The 21,630-nt window shown below is 37.0% G+C and overlaps 1 protein-coding gene across 1 annotated transcript; it reads right to left on the reverse strand.

Moving 5' to 3' along the window:
* Window positions 1-987: 987 nt before the first annotated feature.
* rab5c (RAB5C, member RAS oncogene family) lies at window positions 988-20,435 on the reverse strand. Its single transcript, XM_079894533.1, has 6 exons — window positions 20,289-20,435; window positions 8,724-9,085; window positions 6,052-6,203; window positions 4,317-4,439; window positions 4,145-4,238; window positions 988-2,432 (listed from the first exon to the last, which is right to left on the reverse strand). The coding sequence occupies exons 2-6, from the start codon at window positions 8,890-8,892 to the stop codon at window positions 2,305-2,307; spliced, it is 666 nt and encodes a 221-aa protein (XP_079750659.1). The 5' UTR covers window positions 8,893-9,085; window positions 20,289-20,435; the 3' UTR covers window positions 988-2,304.
* Window positions 20,436-21,630: the final 1,195 nt, after the last annotated feature.

The following is a 21,630-nucleotide window of genomic DNA, read 5'->3' on the forward strand; positions in this document are numbered from 1 at the left end:
GGTTTTTATAAACGTGGCTTAGAAAAAAAACATTATTGGAGTGCATCTTGAGACAAAACAATGGCACTGGCATATTTTAAGACACGCCAGTCCAAGTTGCTTTCAGTTCAAACAGCTCAAACATGCACTTTAGTCTGAGACTATCTTGAGCCCACTTGTCTGTTAAACCAGGGGATAGTTGTGTAAACTATTTTTGTAGCAAAATGCATTTTAATATTTTTCAAAACTAGTCAACTTAATATATTAGCTGACTGATTATTATTATTATTTTTAGAAAAATAACAAAAGGTAAACATATGTAAATTTGTGACGATTCCAGTTCAGTTATAATTTACTGCTCTCCAAAAAAATGGTTATTTCATTCATTTATTTAGATCAAATATCATTGATAAAAAGAAAACTCATGTGTATTTTTAACTACCAGCCAGTTTTAAGTCTCATGATGAGCCTTAAAGGTGCACAGTATTTTTTTCTCCTCTTTAAAAAGTTGCACACCCAAATAAATGCATAGTCATTTTGAAACTGACATATAAAATCAAACCACTCAGATGAGAACAAGAATTCAATCATATCTGCAATCTTATAAAAGCTGTTTAATTGTACATGGAGAGGGTCCTCTCATGTTAAGATCACATGACCAGTCAAATACTATTTGCCTAATCTCAGTAACCACCCTGTTATTAGACACTTTCATTCATGGATTAAATTAATCATGATTGATTGTGAATAGTGGCTTTCTACAATAGCACCAGTGGCTCAAAACTACTGCAGTTGGTGTCAAGTTCAAAAAGACTGCAGCACAACAAACACAGAGTAAACCTCTACCCATGATGCTCCCTCCAAAGCAGCAAAGAAAATGCTGTAATTTAGTAATGGTGAAAAATGAAGGACCAGTTCTGTTCCCAACCTTATTTGGGTGCAGGAATAAGAAAACACCTCCAAATCACCACCTATGTTTCGAAATAACAGCACAACAGACAGAATGTATACCTTCCCCTCCTTTATTGGTAAAATTACAAGTTCTACTAGGTTTGTGTTTTTCCATTTATTTGCCTTTGTCCATTGCATCCCTCGTTCCTCAGACCCTGCTGGAGACTTCTGGGTCACTGTTCACATGTGCTGTGCTTGTGATATGTCACAAGTGATGCTGAAAATGCCGGTTGAAATAGACGTCCTTCGACATAAAACAGGAGGGAACAATATTGACAAAAAAAATGACATGTTGTCAGAGGACAAAGAAATACCCAGTGCACTCTTAAGAACAAAAACAAGTAAATTCTTACAAAAGTGCTGAATTGAAATAGCTAATGATTGGGGACATTTTCACAGGAAAAGAAAAAAAAAAGTACAGGAACAGCAACATTATCTTTTTTTTTTTTTTCCCTCGTAAATATTTGGGATTTTGGTCAGAGGCGGCTGATTTTGCCTTGTGTAATTCATATGGATTTTCTCATTTGTCTGAATGATTTCAAAAACATTTCATTAATGCAAAGAAAGAGAAAAAGAAAAACACATTGGAGTTATACCACCTGTTAATGCATTTAGATATACAAGTAGATATATGTAAATGATTAGAAAAAAAGTCTAGCCTATCAAATCATATACTGGTTTCATTTGTGCTGGAGTAGTGGACGCCCGAGAGACTAATACAAGAGAAATAATACAGGATCTACAGAACAGCCTGACATAGATGGAAAATAGCCTCTTTTCTCATTCTCCAATCTTTCCTCTCTCCGACAAAGGAGGGATGTGATCAAGGAGAGCAGGAGAAAGATGAGATGTAACTCAATACTGGCAGTATGCATCCACCAAAAGGGAGAGCGCAATTAAATAGTGACGTCACCACTAGATTTTTTTATACAAATGAGCAAATGAGAGCATAAGGAAATACAAGGGAGAGACAACTTGTTTTTCCACCAGCAGCAGTCTGGAATTTCTTTTGTTTTAAGTGTGATTGGTTAGATCGGATCACGTGTCTCTTTATTGTTTTGTCAAAACTACATAAGACAAATCAAATAACTCATAGGTCGCAGAGACATGTCATAGCTTCTGTGTGTGTGTGTGTGTGTGTGTGTGTGTGTGTGTGTGAATGTTTGCATGTCGTGTTCTTAGGAGGGATGAATGGTCGAAACATTAATGTGTTGATTTACAAGGGTATCAATGGCCTGTTTCCAGTTCTGAAGCTCTAACTGGCCATAGTTTAGAGCTGGGTCATAAGTGAATGGATCTCACACTATGGATTCATACTGTGTTGTGTGTCTGTATCAGTCCTTGTGTACATCTGCCAGCTGATTGGTCCAATGGTTAGTTGCCGCCTCCACAGCACTGGCCGCTTCTGCTCTGAGGTGCTGTCTCCTGTAAGTCGACCCCTCCTCTGGCCCGTCCGCCACTGCCCGCCCCGCCCTGCGGTTCGTTCTTCGGAAGCTTCTTGGCTACAGAAGGAAAAGAGAAGGAAAACATTTCTTCATAAACACACTAGGTTGCTTTGATCTGAATTAAATCAACAGCAGTATTTGAATGATCAGGTGTGGTGTCTAGAGGAGCGTCTTTGCGGTAGGGCTGGGCGATAAATCGATTTTATCGATTAATTCGAATGTGCAGTTTACGTAGATTTTTTTTAATGAAAATCGGTTTTCTCTTTAACATTCACCGACGCTCCCCTCTGGGCTCCCGTAGCTCCGAACGGGCTCAGCTCTTCCCCCGCGCGTTTGGCAATGGCATAGAGATACACAAACAACACGGCAAGACCGCGGCAGCACAAACACACCCGCCAAAAAACAATCTACAGTCTTACAAACTGAATCCGCAGTGCTGCCAACTCTCACGAATTCACCGTGAGACTCACGCAATCGTCACTTTTTACACGCTCTCACGCTACACATCCATTTTCTCACGGAGAGAAAAATCGCGAAGCAAAGAGGACACTGACACCGACATACAAGACAGAGAAGGTTACTATTGCTATGAAACAAATTCTCAGCTCTCAGATTCTGTCGATTTAATTACGAAATTCAAACAATAAACACCGTTTTGGCGCTTGACAGATCGCTGACAGTTCAAGCGGCACGTGAACCGATCATCTGTTACTCTTTACTACTAGTTAATAGTAGGCTAAATAAACACGAATGATCAATAGGTAATTTGAAAGATACAGTTCAACTTACCGAAATGAAATAAAATCGATCGATCTGTGTTTTTCAACTGCGGAAAGAGGTCTATAATAACAGCTAGAGGACAATATGTCACGTAAAGTTACTTTTACCTCTGGAAAGCCCATTAATGACCATAGCACGTTAGTTGGACTTTAAAATAATTGCTGTAGAGAGTAGTATTTTGCTAAATATGATAACTATATTACATATTTATTATATTTTTACCTATATCATTAAAATATTATAATGTTGAGCTTGTTATTATAAAAAAACGCATTATATTTAATTTGAGATGTTATTTTTAACCTTTAATAATAATGCCAGCTGACAGGGCTTTAAATTAACATGTATCTACTGGACCTAGTATTTATCCAAAGGAATCGATATTGAATCAAGATCAGGATCAAATCACAAGAATTGAATTGAAATTGTGAAAGCAATAATAAAAACAGTAGCATACCAGTCATTGTACCATGTAAACATTGTGTTGTCACTAAACTTAATAAAATTCTGTTTAGTTACCAAATGTTTTGACAATCACAATACACTTTATTGTGATGTACATTTTTTTTCACGTTCCCCACCAATCCCAATCCACCCATTTCATGTTATGTTCTGTTATGTTCTGTTATGTTATACATTTTCACTGTTTACAAAGGTAGGGCCTGCCATCTTGTCTTTTTGGCTTGTTGTTTCTGATTGCACTTTAACCCCAAGGGGAAAATCCAAATCAAATCCCAGAAGGGAAAATCAAAACAAAATAAAGTTAAAAATTGTTTTGAACAATTTCTTTGTCATCTGCAGATTGATTTTAAGTAGGGGAAGAAAAAAAAATCGGTTTAAATCGTAAATCGAATTTTTTGTGAAAAAATCGGGGATTTTTTTTTTAGGCCATATCGCCCAGCCCTACTTTGCGGCAGGTGAAACTGGTGTCATGTTGCTGTGTTTTGCTCTGTGCTTGAAGAGCATCAACAACAGAGATGAGATCGTACCAATAGCCATGAAGATCTCGTTCACGTTCATAGCGGTCTTCGCGGACGTTTCCATGAAGAGTAGGCTGTTGTCGTCTGCGTACGCCTGCGCCTCCTAAAGAAAGCTTGCTGATGAGTTAAAAACATTTGGAAGCAGATTTACAAAGGTTGCTTTGCGTTCGTGTAAACTTACCTGAAAGTCAACGGCTCTCTTGTTGGCCAGGTCTGCCTTGTTGCCAGCCAGAGCAATGACGATGTTTGGACTCGCCTGACGCTGCAACTCCTTCACCCAGTTCTTTGCTCTAGTGAATGTGTCCTAAAACAGAAAAAAAAAAAAAAAAAAAAAACAGTAGGAGCAACTGTTAATCAAAGAAAAGAAAACAAATACAAATGAAAAGTTAAGGACCAGTCATAGTGTAGATCACCAGAAGCCTCTGAAGTGAACTGCTATGGTTCTTGAACTTGTTCGATTGGATTTGAGCACATACAGAATCATGGGTGACTTGTGGGGATGTCAATTTAATGTTTTACTGCAATTTTAATGTATTTAACCAAGCCCCTGCCCTGACACAAACTCGTAACTTGCTGTCTAAATGCAAAGCATGATGGGAATACATATTCAATGCTTTACCTGCTTGCAACAATGTAATGTCTATTTAATAGAGCACGTCAAATGATAATATATATATAGCACACAAAGGTTTGGGGTCAGTATTTTTTATTTATTTAATGAAATTAATACTTTTATTCAGCAAGGATGCATTAATTTGATTGAAACTGACTGTATAATGTTACAAAGGTTTCCCATTTCAAATAAATGCTGTTCTTTTGAACATTCTATTCATCACAGAATCCTGAAGATGAACAAAAATATTAAGCAGAATAACTTTAATAGATTAAATTTAGACTTAAACATTAAATAAGAATTGTTTCTTTAGCAGCAAATCGGCATATTAGAAGGATCATTTGACACTGAAGACTGGAGTAATGATGCTGAAAATTCAGCTTTGTCATATTTATAATGAACTGATATCCTATTTATTAAAGCATGCATATTCCTGTATTTTTTTAAAGAAAATACAATATTTTACATATTACAAATAAATAAAAAAGGCTGTATTTTAAGTTTCATTAACAACAAAAAGCCATACATATACTACATACATTAGCTTAAAATCCCCCTGTATTCAATAATTTTATCCCTTACAACGCATCTTTGATCACGAAAATGACATATTTAAATGTTTTATCCTTGGAAAAAAATTCGTCATGGCTTAAAATAGCTTGAATGTAACTCTACACCCATGCCTCATTTAGTATACACGGTTCAATGAATATGTAAATTAGCCCCGCCTCCACTCACTCACGTCAGCTCAGAGATCCACTCGTTGACGATCACACGTTGAGCTGATTGGTTACAAGGTAATTTGTGACGTCAGAAACACCAGCGATTTCAAACCGTGTTTTTGAGACAGTATTTGGTTCACTGCAGTTTTAAGGAGAAAATCCTCAGCAATGGTGTTACTCATGAATTTACACATGGTTTGTCTTAAAGCATTTTAAAAACACCACATAGACATATACTGTAAACAACATTAAAAGCTTGATTAGCTTTAAGGTTGCCAACAGGAATTGTATCGCCATTGTGATTGTTACTTGACTTTGAGCAAAGGTCTGACTGTATCCTACAGAATAATAATTAAACCCGGCAGTCAGTCAGGTGAAACCTTATTATTCAGACCTTACCCTTCTGCTGAGCACAACGCTGTGATGTCAGCCTTTATTAGAGCCAAAGCACAACTGACAAAGTCAGATTGCAACTGAGGTGCCATGCAACTCTCAGCTGGTGAACGATTGGCTGTACAAGACACCTGTCTGATGCAACTCTGACTTAAAAGGTCTTAAATTTCATAATCACAGGCACTCACTGTGTTAGTAATATCGTAGACGACGATGGCCGCCTGGGCTCCTCTGTAATACATAGGGGCCAGGCTGTGATATCGCTCCTGTCCGGCCGTGTCCCAAATCTCAAACTTCACTGTTGTATCATCCAGGCAGACTGTCTGTGTGAGGAAAGCAGCTAGAAGGGAAAGAGAAACAGAAATCTTTGTGACATTTCGGTAATGTGTATCAGTTTGTACAATCAAAATGATCCTTTTAGCACTTCCTTACGGCTTAGCTATTTAAGTGCTGGACATTTGTAGAGAGGAAGAATGAGAAACATGCATCATCATGATCAGGCCATTCAAAAGGTATTTAACATTTTATGTACAGTTATGTGGAGCAGGATTTGACGAAATGTTCTGCCTCTCATTATAGATGCTTAGGACAAAAACTTTAGTGTTGCTGGAGCCGATAGCCATGTGGGCAGCGCGATTGCGCTTTGGGTGACCAGAGTTCGAGTCCCGGCTCACATTTACAAGAGATTTCTATTTCAACTAAATGCTGTTCTTTTGAACTTTCTATTCAAAGAATCAAAAGAACGTGACATTTGCACAGGCAAGCATTCAAAAATTGTTCAGAAAATTTAGATTTTACAATACACAATAAAATGACGCATACACAGAAAGTGTGCAGAAGCGCAGAATAAGAAAGACCATCCATATTTCTAATCCCTTACACTTCAAACTTTTTGCTGAGTCAGGTGCAATGGTCACATGTTTGTAGCTCACATTAATTTCTCCAAAGCACTGCGAGTGCTGTGATCTTTGACCTGCTCACTGACGACAGGATGATGGCATTGAAGGAAAACATGTAGAAGGACAAAAAAAGTGCTGAGAATTTCCTTATTGTCAGCTTTGTGCAAACATGCGGTATCCTGCCCGTACCAAATGTCACTCCAGCACTTCTCTTTCCTCGTGTCTGAATTTATTCTAGAATCTCTTGCTAAATACAAGACTGAGCCTTAAATGTAACAAATCCACGAATGTCCATGATCAAATTTAGCTTTAAGTTTCCCTAAAACCCTGACAACTTGGAGGGACACAATAGCACACACACTCAGGAAATCCCATTGTTGACCGTTTCCCTTTCCTTCTGGTCGTTTCTCTAACTCCTTTCTCTGTCCATGTAACTCAGAACATAAATCTATATTTAAAATGAATACCATTTCAATGTGATTTCACATGTGTTTGGTTAGGAGATCAGATATGTGCACATGCATAACTGCGTGTCTGTTTAATACTCCAGTATAACTCATGTGGTAGTCATGTGATTAGCGAGTTAGAACCAGCTTGTCTGGTTCAGACCAAGCCCAGCCGTCTCACCACAGATCAACACAAGCCACACAACCTCGTATACGCAGAGCGTTCAACATGATCTCACTACTAGTATGTTGTATTATAAAATATTATTTCCCGTAGCTAATCTTTTACAGGAGACATATTCAACAGTTTGACAGCATATTCCCCCTGAAGTCATTCATGTTAAATCAAAGTTTCTTGCACAAATTTATTTAAGGAATTTCGCTTTAAAATCATCTAGACCAGTGTTTCTCAACTGGTGGGTCACAAGACCGTTTGAGTGTGTAGTCAAACAACAACAACAAAAAATTGTTCTAAATGTTTTTCTGATGCAAGACTTTTATTTTGAAATATGCACATGAATGCTGTTGACTCTTCTGTCAACCGATTAGGTACCGATATATTGTGTATCCCTAATATTTTTCCATGTCTACCGTTTTTCATGCCCATAGGTCACATTAATCGAAAAATGTCCATCATTGACAGATTTTTTTTTTTTTAGCAGTGATGGAAAAATCTAAAAGCCTATCTTTTGTAATATGTAACTGTAATTCTGTAATTCTCACCCCTGACCACTTGGTGGTGAGTGCACTCTTGCTGACTATAAAGTTAATGGTCAACGAATTAATGGCTTTTCTGAGTTATGTGACATTGTTTACAAGCTGTTTTATTGACGTCTTTCTGCGGTTGAAACACAGATTGAGCGATTACATGAGATACATGATATGGATTTCTAAGTTGGACTGTATCTTTCAACATATTTTCCCATGTTCATTCATGTTTATTTTCATTCTGTAACGTAATAAAAGATGAAGGGATGATTACGTTCACTCGCGCTCCGCTACTCTCACACTAAGGCGCTACAGTGATCTCTTGAGTTTTGTGATAAATGGACAGAATTTGAAAGCTGAGACTGTGTTTCATATCAAAAGTAACAAAGCTTATTGCGATTTATTGGACAAACATTCATGATGAAACCTGAAAAGTGACCCACAGTCTCCTTTCAACGTTCTCTTCATATATAAATAAATGCATAATCTAGCCTATATGCTTGTCCTGTAAATTTAAAGGAAAAATGGAAATGTGAACAATAACAGAGCCTACTAAATTGCTTATTATCATTAAAATATAAAAATTAAACAGACGGGTAATAATAGATTATGATGGAATTTTTACAACCCTGTCTGTCAAAATGACAGACAATGCGGAAGTCTAATGAGACCTCTGTTCATGTCATAGCTGAATACAGTAACTAGTGAGGAGTTTCGGGCCTGTGTGTATTCTTGTAATGCGAATATATTCAAAAATCCTCCATTCCTAGAAAGAATAGGCTTGGACATAAACCCGCTCTGGCTCACCTCCAATAGTGCTCTCCTGGTACTCGTGGAACTGGCCTTTGACGAAACGGAGCACCAGGCTGGACTTGCCCACGGCAGACTCTCCCAGCAAGACCAGTTTAAACTGGCAGATTTTGTTCCCGACGGGGGCGGCACCGTTGGTCCGCGCTGGTCCACCTCGCCCCGCCATGCCAACAGGCCGGACAACAGGAGAGGAGAGGGCTGACTGGATCTAAGAGGGGTCCTCACTGGATATGACAGGGGTCCTAAACCAGGATCAACGAGGCTCCGGGGAGGACAGGGTCGAGAGAGACAGAGAGAGAGAGAATCAGGAGAGAAAGTGAGAAAAAGATGGAGAGATGGCTCCAATTGGATGAATAAACCTAGAGGAAAAAGGAGAAAGGAAGTTGATCAACAAAACACATTAATGACCAGATATAATTGGCCATATTACAAAACACTTGACTGTGACGCTCCAAAGTTGAGTGAAAGGAAAGGACATACTCATTACAGGTCGTTAACAGCTATCACACCATTCCAGTGCACTAACCATTAACAAGCCTCGCCATAGTGCTCCAATAAAACTCACTACAACAAAACAATCCCCTTTACAGATTCCACCCACACTGTGCCGCAATTACAGTTAAAAGCATCCATACAAAAACACGCTAGGTGTCACGTCACACATACACTAAAATAGTTCCCCAATTTAAATAACCTTCACTTATCAGTGATCCAAAATTATCTGCACCGTATTGATGGAAAAGGTGCTGAAAACAGGTCAGGACCTGCTGTGTTTTTTTGTGTGTAGCCTATATTTTGTTATTCAAAGACCAACACTCAGCTCAGCTTGGGGCCAAATGAATTGTGGACTGTGGCGTAACATTTTCTTTATGCTTTCAGATTGATAAATAAAAAGGCTACTGGGGGAAAACTCATACTGTATATTCAACTTTTGAAACCTTTATTTTTGTCCTAACTGGGTAGAGTTATGTACTGTTCATTAAAAAAAAAAAGTTCAATTGATTCTCTGTCGCCAAATATAGACAGCAGAGCGAAAGTAGATCACTAAAACAACTGAGCAAATAAAGATGAGAGAAAATGAATTTGATTATTACAAGACAGAGAGACACAGAAAGAAGAAATAACAGCAACTCAGTCTGAGGTCATTATTTCAGCTTGTCAAAGATGGATTCAGATATTCTTTCTGCTGCAGCAGACACCGTAATTGGCAGCAAAAGAGGAGAGAAGAGAAGATAGATATCAATAACTGGATGGACGGACCTCCTTCCTCTGTAGGAGAATATTCAGGTATTGAGGCCTGGACTATCACAAAAAAACAAAACATTTTCACTTAAGCAGCATTAAATGAAAGGTCAAAGGCCCGTCTCTCCTGTTAATAACTGCAAGAAAAGGCCAATGAAGTGATTATGGGGAGCGAGATGTCACTGCCAGCGTCAGGTCTTGAGGTTCAGTCTAATCCAGAGCATGTGACGGAGGTTTAGAATCACTCACACACAAATTTCTGCAAACCACATCTTCTCATGCCATTCAACATGCGTTGCACAGAAAGCGGACCATAAATAGAAACGGCACAAAGGGTTGGCTTGACTATACAGCTAAAAAAGATGAAATAGGCTGTCTGAATATGATTTATCTCGCTCACATATTTGTGGTTTCTTTTTCAAACATCTATTGTAGCCAATTAGATTCAAAATGTTTAAAGTTAAATTCAGTACAAGATACAGCAAAAATCTAGTTCAAGATTTTTAAGTCTTGTTTTACATACTAGCTACGTTCACATTGTCAGTTTTTGGGATTGACAACACATTTACTAACAGGTGTGGCCTGTATTTTTTTTTAACCGACTAGTCGACCTCCGGAGTCTTTATATGCGATCCATTTGAAATAGACTACTTAACAGACTCAAATCCCATACTGAATGCCGCTAAAAACTAGGGATGCACCGATCCGATACTCCATATCGGTATCGGCTCCGATACTGCCATTCATTGCCGTTGTTACAATATATTCGGTTCCTGAAATATTTGCTTCCAATGGGTGGAGCTACCATGAATATCCATGAGACTATAGTGTGGGCGGGGCGACCAATACAAGCGAGTGGGACAGAAATTATTAGCATGAGCGCCTCAGACCGCATTTTGTTTTATGGATTATTCATTTCAAACAGGTAATAAAGTTGAAACGATGTTAAGCTTAAACTACTCGTATATATTTTATAAATACGGTAATTCATCGTTTTGCAGCATGTGTTTCTCAGTACTCTGAGTTTACCTGAACTATTACAGACCTGATCCTATAGGAAGAAAATTCTCCAAATTTCTCCCAGATTAGTTGTTGTTAACATTCTATGATATAGAACTGTTCGTTTCTCATGAATGACTGAGATTAAGCTTTTTAAATGTGTATGATTGCTGTTTAAATAAATATTTATAAATATATACTTGTGTTTTTGTTCTGTTTCCCAAAGATGTCTGCATATTATTAAAATAGCCTATATATATATATATATATATATATATATATATATATAATATATTTAGTTATCTAAATTATAGACAACACAAGAACTTGGAGTTGCATGTTGCATGCTTTGAATGTTGCTTCATACTGACTCAAATGAAAATCTTTTTGATACACAACCTTTACTTTATCAAAGGTCATCATAAATGTTAGCCTTCAGAATAATGCATTAACAGTTTGTTTTCTCTAGCAATGCTTAGTAATGTTATCATTCTTATGTAATGATTTTGTAAACAAGTAAACAAAAACACAATGGTGTAGAAGGCACACCAAAAAATTAAGAAAAGGTATATTTATAAATACATATTTGAATCATATAGTAAATACTTTATTAGTCCTGGTGTATTCATTTTATCCCATGTTTTTCTCTTGTCTGACATTCTCATTTTTACAGATGAATATGAATAAAATATGTAATTTTAAGACTTTACCTTACTATAAAAGTAGTTTCGAGTTAATGAATGAGCTTCAACAAAAACATCTGCCTCAACATATTTCTGTGTAAAATTTAGGGGTTTTTTTTTTAATCAAATTTAAACTGTCTAGATCGTATTTAGGATAGGTAGATACCTTTATGTATATTGTTTTATATTATAAAAATGGTTTCTATGCTCTTCTTTAAATGACAACACTTTTTAATTATATGTCCATGACCCACCACACCTGAGAAACTTCTTTTCTGACCTCCATTTCTATTGTACACAGCTTTGGCCAATGAATAATTGGTTCATTATTACATATAGGCTAGTTTGTGAAGCATTCAACATCCATTTAGCTATGGTGATATTTTGAAAGAACGAGTTTCAACCACATTTTATATAAATAAACCTACCCATCTTTGTTGAATTTGTAATTTTGGCGGTTAATAAAGATAAGGAAATGTTTAAAACCTTGTATGAATTGAAACAACCTGGAAAGGTTCCTCATGGTTTCTAAAAAAAAAATGAAGGGCACAGAACTTCACAATCAGAGGCGAGTTAAGCAACACTTAGTGATTTCTCTGATAGTCTCTTCATGATCAAAACATAGGCTACTACTTTTAAATGAGGTCTTGTACTATATTACTATATATACAGTGAGGTTTTTATGTGTCCTAGGTGCCAAGGCCCTTAATTTGGTACTCCCATCATGCATGATATCAATGAAAGAAAATTTGAAATTTGACAGAGCCAAATAAAAACAAAATTAAATAAATACATTTTCTAGCGTTTTGTCTCTGTTTTATTAAGTGCACTTACCTTCAGAAAGGTACATTCAAAACTACAAATTGCAAAAACTAAGTGTAACATTACTAGGGATGCAACGGTACACGGTAAAATCCCGGACCGTTCGGTCAGCCCTGCACGGGACAATCTACCCTCGTGTCCCGCGGGACTTCGGTTTTGCCATTGTGTTCGCGCTGATCCTTTTAGTTTTTGCTTTAGGCGCCGTTCACATATCGCGCCTAAAAACGCGTAGAAAACGCTAGGCGCGCCGCGTTCTCCTTTTTCCAAAGCGCTAGGGCGGTTGCGCTCCGGAGGCGTCTGTCGTTGCTAAAGCAACCATCAGCTTCGCTCTGGTTGGTTCTTGTCACGTGACCTACGGTGCGCTTGCGGCGTTCTGAAAAGTTGAGAATTTTCTGATGGGGACATCGTTAGTGCCAACCGGTCTCGCCTTGCACCAGACAGTGTTGATGATAGACTCATCTTTTTGCACAAGAATCTCTCAATAGTGGATGAGTAAATAACATTGCACTTTGTATCCTGAATGCAGTATTTTTTTTATTATATTATTTTGCTCTGCTTTTTTTTATTCAAAGCACAAGCTAATTTATGTTTGTTAAAGGTAAAAGTGCACTTTTTCTTTCACATTGATCACTTCATATACCAGTTATCAAGGTTTGGAATTGGGATCCATTTGAATATGTTGAAGTGTGTTTGTTTACATTTTGTATTTCATATAAGTGATAGTTGAAGAGGTTGTATTACTTAGTGTTGTTCAGTACAGACTAGAGTGTTAATTTATTCCATACATTGATGTTCTTCCTACTGTGACATTCTGTTTATGCACATAAGAAAAATAAAACATATTTTTGGGATGAAATAGCAGTCTCTTTCTGCACAAAACATGTACCGAACCGAGACCGTGGCCCAAAAACCGAGGTACGGACCGTACCGTGGGCTATCTGTACCGTTGCACCCCTAAACATTACTTTAGTTGGACCTTGCTATGTATAATTTACAGTTGAAATATCACTTAATTTCCAATGTTCTAAACTAAAGCATTGTTTGAGAAAACAACTGTTAAAGCATCTGACGCTTAACATTTATGATAACCCTTGACAGTTGTATAACAAAAAGATTTTCAGTTGAGTGTAAAGCAACATTCAAAGCATGCAACATGCAACTCCAAGTAGCCTATGTTGTCTTGAGCTATCAGCCTATAATTTACTATGCATCCATAGTAGCATCTCAAATACTTTCTGTGTGAATGTGCATTGGGAGTCAAGACAGATTCTCTTACCAGTAACTATAGTAACAGTGACTGAAGTAATATCGAAAATGGCGACGCCCATAAAACTGAAAAGAATTATCACTTTTGACACGACAAGAGTCCAATTGAGCCGTGAGTTCATCCATCAAATCTTCATTAACAGACAGCAGCTTTATATCTGGGTGGAGAGAGGAGCATTTTTGAGACGAGCGTAAAACACAAAGCACACAAAAAAAGAAAGTTGTTCTAAACCTGTATGAATTTCTTTCTTCTGCTGAACACACAAAACACAAAAAAGGGTAACCAAACTGTTGATGGACCCCATTGACTTCCATAGTATATATATTTTTTCCATATTATGGAAATCAATGGGGCCCATCAACTGAAATTCATACAGCTTTGGAACAACTTGAGGTAAATGATGACTTTAAGGACTCAAAAACAGGACTGACAACTGTATTCTGCTGCTGTGTGAACATGGCCACTGTTTTTCAGAAAAACAATATTTAATAATTTTCATTTATATTCCACCAGTATAACAATAATAATAAAAAAAAACATTTACACAATAGGCTATAAATACAAAAAAAAAAAAAAAAAAAATAAAAAAAAAATCACACAGGGACATCCATGAACATATCTGTGATGAATCACAGATGAATCTAAATTGATTTGTTGGACAGCAGACAGAGCCAACATACCAACTATTGTACTGTTTGTTTTTCTTATACAGTTATTATGTTAAATCAAAGATATTATTAAAAGGTATCCTTAATGCCAGTGTAATAATGACTTCTTTAGGGAAACTTAATGTCCAAATAAATGCTAAATAAAATAAAAACCTTAATTTTATAATCATCAGCAAAAGCACCTGGAATATCACTCAGTTGTAAAATCACACTAAAGAGAAAATCTCAAAACGAGGGCAAAGAAGGATCAGAATTAGTGCTATCTCCCGATTCAATACTATCACGATACTTGGGTGCCTATACGATATGTATTGTGATTTATTTGTATTTTTATTGCGATTCTACAAGTTTTGCAATTCGATATTTCAATATATTGAGATTTTTTTTTTTTTTTTTAACACTAGACCATGGGGAAAAGTTATATCATACACTTACACAGACTGGTCATGATGTATAAGATGAGTCATATTTACAAAAACAATTCATCACATTTTTCTGACTTCACATTTTTCATTTTTCTGCATCATAAGCCCTATTCGGACGGGACTAGTTTTCCAAACGACGTTTGAGTTACAATTCTTATCAACCTACGTCTGTGACTTCATGTACGGATTCGGACGGGACTAACATCTCCGTGTTTATTACCGAGGTAGGAGTGTCTGTGTTTTACATGTGGGCATTGCAGAAGATCAAGTGTTCAGAATGCGTGGATTGCGTATGATCATATGAATTAAAATTAAGCACTTTGAAATATAAAGTAAAACGTCCTAACGTATTTAGTGTTTTGTAAACATTTTATAAAAATTGTAGTATAAAAAACTAAACATACATTTATCATGATTTTATAGAACTGGATTCTTATAATAAACCCACTGAAATAAAAAAGTTTTAACTTATATAATTTAACGTTACACGTTATGTAATTAAGTGCAGAAATGAAAGTAATCTTACCTGAAACTGATATTACAGTAGCCAGTCTTAACAGTTTATGTGATTTGGCTCTTGTTGATTTAATTTTCTTATTTTCCGCTGTGTACCGAACACATCTACATCCATTATCGGTGCGCAAAAAGCAGAAACTTCAATACCGGCGCGATAGCGAGAGATTGTACGGTAGTTCACGTTGACCAAAACACACAAGAAAAAGCGTTTTGGAAAAGAACATTTTCGGCAATCACAGACATTCGCATTCGGACGGGATTAGATTTCTCTGAGGACCGCCGAGTTTTACGAAAAACAGTAGGTAATTTGCTCTGGAATTTTTACAGAGGTCGTGTGAGAAAAAGACAGACATGGCAGATTCGGACAGGATTATAGAGTACATTCTCTTTAATCAATGATTCAATAACAAATACATTTAACAGTCACTTGTCGCCACCTGTAGCAAAACAATGTAATCGATAAATGCGTTATTTTAAGCGCCAAATTTCTATCAAAAGCTGATTTACTCTATTTTGATCGCTATACGGTAGACATCAGTGTTTATAATTTAACTTAATGATTTGAACTTTTGTATCACAGAAATAATGATACTATGAGGTTGAAAATACCTTTTGTGAAGCGGTTTCATGACAACTCTCTCTGGGTCAGCGGCAGCGCCAATGCAGATTTGAATGTTGCGATATGATTTTGTCAAAGGTTTAATAGACTTTGAGTTTAAAAGATTAATCGTGCAGCTCTACTGTCTTATCACTCTCTCAGCAAATGAGTGGCGCGAGGGTTTTTCAGCGCATTCAGTCTCACGCTTCCACCCACGCGTCCACTCAACAGATAACGACACTTTTCATCCTCTGTTGGAACAAAAGTGGCTAACTTCTGTCAACCTTGTCTATAAGCAAGGACAAAAATAAAGCAATTAAATTTGAACTAATATCGATTCTGTAATAAAAAGATCGATTTTAAAATCATAAAAATAAATAAAAATCGCAATAGCTGGGTGAATCGATTTTTTTCTCCCGGCCCTAATCAGAATATGGGAATAATTGCACCAAAGAGGGAGTGGAGAAATAGAGAGCATGTTTATGAAATATTGATGTGATTTTCATATGTTCTGCCTTACTGATTTTTACCAACGGACTGAAGCATCTTATTAGCAGATGCACAGACATCGTAATGAAAACTTGCAACAGTATCAATAATAGAGATGTCATTCATGACATCAGACACCCACCACGGAAGGATGGATTTTACCGTAATGCCACTCTGTGCTGAAACCGAGTGACCAAACACCAGGCAACAACAACAATGAAATTCCACAGAAGCACTCCACGGAGAACTGCTGTAATTTCCAGGTATTGTAGTTTAAGACACCTGATTCACTTCCTGTCATCTATCTGTGAGGTCACCGTGTTGAAACCTGTGCGTACATGTCAGCCCGAATCGCTGGCACCAGCATTCCAATCACTATGGCTCATTTCCCATCTAGTATGCAAAATCGCATGCTGAATAATATACAGTTCTGCGGTGAGACCCTTAAATCCAACAAGAAGGAGAGCAATAATACTGTCCCTCCCCCATCAAACACAGTTCACTGGGAGGGAGGGATCTCAACAACAGTGTGGAAATAGGAAATGCTCTCCAGGAAACCAGCTGGAAGGGAAATCGCATGCATCACCAACATGGCCTGCCTGCCTGAGCCGGCCTGATCATTAAACAAATGTCTGAGAGGGTGTGTTAGAAAGGATGGTCTGTCTGTCTGTCTCTCTATCTATCTATGAAGTTGTTGCAATTTTGCAGAGCAAACACACAGATAACAACGCATCCACACCCTCCTCAACGCCTGGAAGGGCAAACTGCTCAACAGCTGCATTCATTAATAATACAACTTAACAGATGCTATTATATGCATCTTGCCTGCTCCATCAGACAATGCCTTTTTTCCCCATCTCTCTGTCTGTTTGTGCAGGCATGTAATCTACGTTGTGCTCCAATTGTTCCTGTTCATTAGAGTCGCTTCAAGATCCAACATTTCATCTTCAGTTCAGCAGATCTGGGTTATTCAGACACGTTTGAGTTGGTTTGTCCTTTAAATAAACATATTCTGGTGGTGATAAACATTCCTGTATGTGTCCGGTTTTCACCACGACCTAAATACTAAGGGTATGTTTACACGACAACGATGAAGTTGCGTTTTTCGAGTACAGACGACGTCGACTAAAACTATAAGAAAACGACTAAAAACGTTGTATTATTCATGCCAGGCCAGTAGCTGGCGATGTCACTTTGTAAATAAACACTACTCGCCAATAGACTGAACAAATAATACACAGATATGCTTTAAGTTTACACAATAACAGTACCATTTTCAAAAACATACACTTTGAAACACATAATTTCAGTTAGTTAAGTCTTCTAATATTGTATTCTATTTCAGCTTTATTTCAGTTAACAAAAAATGAATAAACGAATACGAATTTTTACCAATTGTTCTTTAGAGATTGCATTGCACACACAAATATCAATTTCCACTTGATAAAATGCTTTAGTTTAAGAGAACACAAATAAAAATGATAGTCATTGCAACATTATCTCTATGACAATTCTTGTAAATCACAATTTTAAAAGTCCCTATTCATTTTGTGAACAGTGAACCGTGTTTTAGTTTGTTTTTCAGTGATTGAACACCATGCTTCCAGTGAACCCCATGTAAAACAATATAATTGGCATAGTCATAATCATAAATTGAAAGAGAAAACAAAAACTCAACGGTAAAAAACAACCTTGATCACACCCTGGTTTCTCATAAAGCCCTCAATAACAACAACATAAAAGTCATCCGTTAAAGGAACAACATAGTAATGGCCATTTAAAGGGGTGGTCGATTATGATTTAACTTTTTTAATTTTAGTTAGTGTGTAATGTTACTGTTTGTTTGAGCATAAACAACATCTACGAAGTTACGACGCTCAAAGTTCAAAGCAAAGGGAGATATTTGCTTTTAAAGAAATCGCTTTTTAAAGACTACAACAAACGGCTGGTAGGCACAACATTCCTCCCGGGTCAGTGACAGCACCAACCCTAGAATTTACATAAACCCCGGCCCCTGAACACGATTTATAGATTATCAAGGCAGAATATGCTAATCAATGACTAGAAGATAACTACACATAAGCTACATAAATTCATCAACTAACCATTCAGAAATGTCCTGTTGCATTCTACATGTTGTCACTTTTTGAGTCTCTCCATCATTGTCTAAATCCAGTTTGAGCATAAAAGGCTAAAAGCTTTTAAAATTTTCAGTGCATGTCTGTGTGAGTGCAAGCTCTTGAAGCTCCGCCCCCTGTGCCGGGAGCAGCAGCTCATTTGCATTTAAAGGAACATGGACACAAAACGATGTGTTTTTGCTCACCCTCAAAAAGTGACAATTTTAACATTATCTTTATTTTGAGCTAAAACATCACATACGCACTCTGAGGACATCAGGGATTTATTTTACATCTTGTGAAAAGGGCATTATACCACTCCTTTAAATCTAATGAGGAAAGACATTTTAACTTGATTGCTTTAATGGAGGAAACACAAAAACAGCCTTCTTGATTACCTAAAATGCCTCAAGCAGTTACAAAGCATGCTGGGAAAAGCCACTATGCTCTCCGGAGCAGAACTAGGAGGTGAAAGTGATATTCTGTTCCTGTTTGCTCACCTTCAGTGACAGCCAAAACAAGAAAGCGACACAACAGCAACTGAGACACATTTGCATCGTAATGACGTCTCTTTTTATTTTAATTCGCATCATGTTAAGCAATAAGTAGATCCTCCTCACACACGAGAAGCAACCAAACCACAAATAAGACGCAACCCTATTATACTATTCTACAATCTCAAAGACAATGCCATTACGAGACTGTAAAACAGCGCTAAAGACAGCAGGTTTCACAAGTCATGTGTGCATCAAGTGCTTCTGCAGAACAAAAGGTCACTATGTGCAGCAGAACAGTGAATGTGTGTTTTACAAGAAATCCTCTTAAGTATCAAAGGTGAAAATCCATAATTGACAATAATGCATATATATATTTACACACACACACACAGAGACAAGTCTGGACAGGTGATATGATTAATTGAAATAAATTTGTATTTCACTAAATCATAATTTCACCCATCTAAAGAGGTGGACTGCTATCATAAAAGCATATTGTCATTGCAATCAAACAGCTCTAAGCTCATATCAATGCATGTGCGATCTTAAGTGATGACTCATCTAGCTGACCTGTCAATCAAGTCTCCTCAGGCCACATTATTGACTTCCTCATGAAGTCCGATGTCTTTCACTTCTGATCTGCTCCTCCCACGAGCTCTGACCACAAGCATTCAACTCAACGCCGGTGAACCAGCCACACTGAACATTAAAAAAAATATAGAAAACAACGGGCAGAGCTAAAGAAAACTTTTTAAAAGAGAGAAAAAAAACACACGTTAATATGTAATACATGTAGACGTTTGGATAAGTATCACCCTTACTAATCGCAATACAATCGGCGTTTAGCGCCACCACAGAGATGCGTGTTCGGCTGCATCACAACGGTCAAATGATAAGACAAGGAAGCCCTGCTGTAGATGGTCAAACTTCAGAGCTGCTGATCGGGGATCTGATCAAACACACATATATTTACATGTGTACACACACACCCATGGAAGCCTTCTCCATTAAACTGACGTTTGCCGTAAAGATTGATATTCGGAGCATGACAGATAGACAGAGAGGCCTGAATTACTATTCCTTTTTTATGTCGCTGAGGGAAAGATCCAGATGAGCGGCTCAGGAGCGTCATGAGCATCGGCTAACACAGTCTTGACAGTTCCTCTATATCAGTAAGCCACGGCCAGATAACAATAACCTTCCAACAAACATATTAATACAAAACCAGATAGAGGTTACCTTGAGATACGAGTGCGGCGCTTTTCTCTTTCTGTCAAATCCCTGGCTGTCAGACTGAGAGAAAATTCCCCTCCAGCCGCCTCAAGCGTCTCCTGTCGACGGGCTTTGGCCTTCACTTCCGCTTTAAGGGACGAACTTCCGTAATCCACCTTCTTCCGAGGAGGAGGGGCTTGTTTTGATATACGTGGTGGTGGCCAATAAAATCGCGGTTACATTTCTCACCCACAACAAGACAATAATATATATATATATATTTTAAAAATATTTGCCTCTACTTTTCTCATTTTATTTGTTGAAAGGTTACATTTCAAATGATGCTTTTCCTTAAAACTATTTTAGAGAGCTACGCATTTGCTTAATTTAGAAACTACGCATTTGTTTTTGTTTTTCTAAACTGAAAATGTGACTTATAGCTAACTTTTTAAACTAACTAAATAAATAAAAACTGAAATAAAATAAAAATATAAATATAAGTCTACACGTAAAGATAAACTTAAAAAAAAGAAAAGAAAATAAGAAATGTTGCACTGGCAGCATAATGAAATGAATAAGTCTAAGTTTATGTACTAAAATGACTAAAAACTGAAAGAAAAAAAAGAAGAAAAAAAACTTACTTAGGGCTGAATTGTAAAACATAAACATAATAATAAAAAACTATAAAAAAATTACAAAACCACATAACTAAAAATAAAATTCAAACTGAAAATATAAAAATAAAGCTTAAATCTACAAAATTAATCAATTGTATAATAGTCATATATAAACAGTACGTTAAAAAAGTCATTACCATCGCATGTAATGTCAGTGTCTTGAAGATTAAGCATGATTTTAGACTATTTTATTTGTTATTTGTAATTTACCCATTTGTCTGAAATTAACTTAATTTCTCTTTTATAATAATAAACTATATAAACAAAACTTTAAACACTTGACAACCACAGTCATTTGAGGACCCACAGGACTCTGTGGGCATAGATCAGGGGTGGGCAAACTTTTTGGCTCAAGGGCCACACTGGGTTTTAAAATTTGACAGAGGGCCGGCCCAGTAGCAGATTATGAAACACGATCTCATGAAAGTGCGTATCTATACCACAAATTTTATTTCTCGTGCCATTTATATGCCAAAAAAAATTTTTTTGCGTGCATATGCTGCGCACTGTAAACCCCTTGGTTAGGATTAGGGGTGCGGAGTGCGTGCCTATTACACTCCATTAAAGGGATAGTTCGCCCAAAAATTAAAATTCGGTCATCATTTACTCACCCTCAAGTTGTTTCAAACCTGTATGAATTTCTTTTTTCTGCTGAACACAAAAGAAGATATTTTGAAAAATGTCGGTAACCA

Source organism: Squalius cephalus (genome assembly GCF_949319135.1).
Source record: "Squalius cephalus genome assembly, chromosome: 1".
Classification (NCBI taxonomy): domain Eukaryota; kingdom Metazoa; phylum Chordata; class Actinopteri; order Cypriniformes; family Leuciscidae; genus Squalius; species Squalius cephalus.

Bases quoted from the DNA above. Each gene is read 5' to 3' on its own strand.
- rab5c (XM_079894533.1), bottom strand. From the start codon at position 8,892: ATGGCGGGGCGAGGTGGACCAGCGCGGACCAACGGTGCCGCCCCCGTC. The intron at 6,204-8,723 runs GTGAGCCAGAGC...TTTCCCTTCTAG, and splicing joins CCAGGAGAGCACTATTGGAG to CTGCTTTCCTCACACAGACA. The intron at 4,239-4,316 runs GTAAGTTTACAC...AGCTTTCTTTAG, and splicing joins AGAGAGCCGTTGACTTTCAG to GAGGCGCAGGCGTACGCAGA.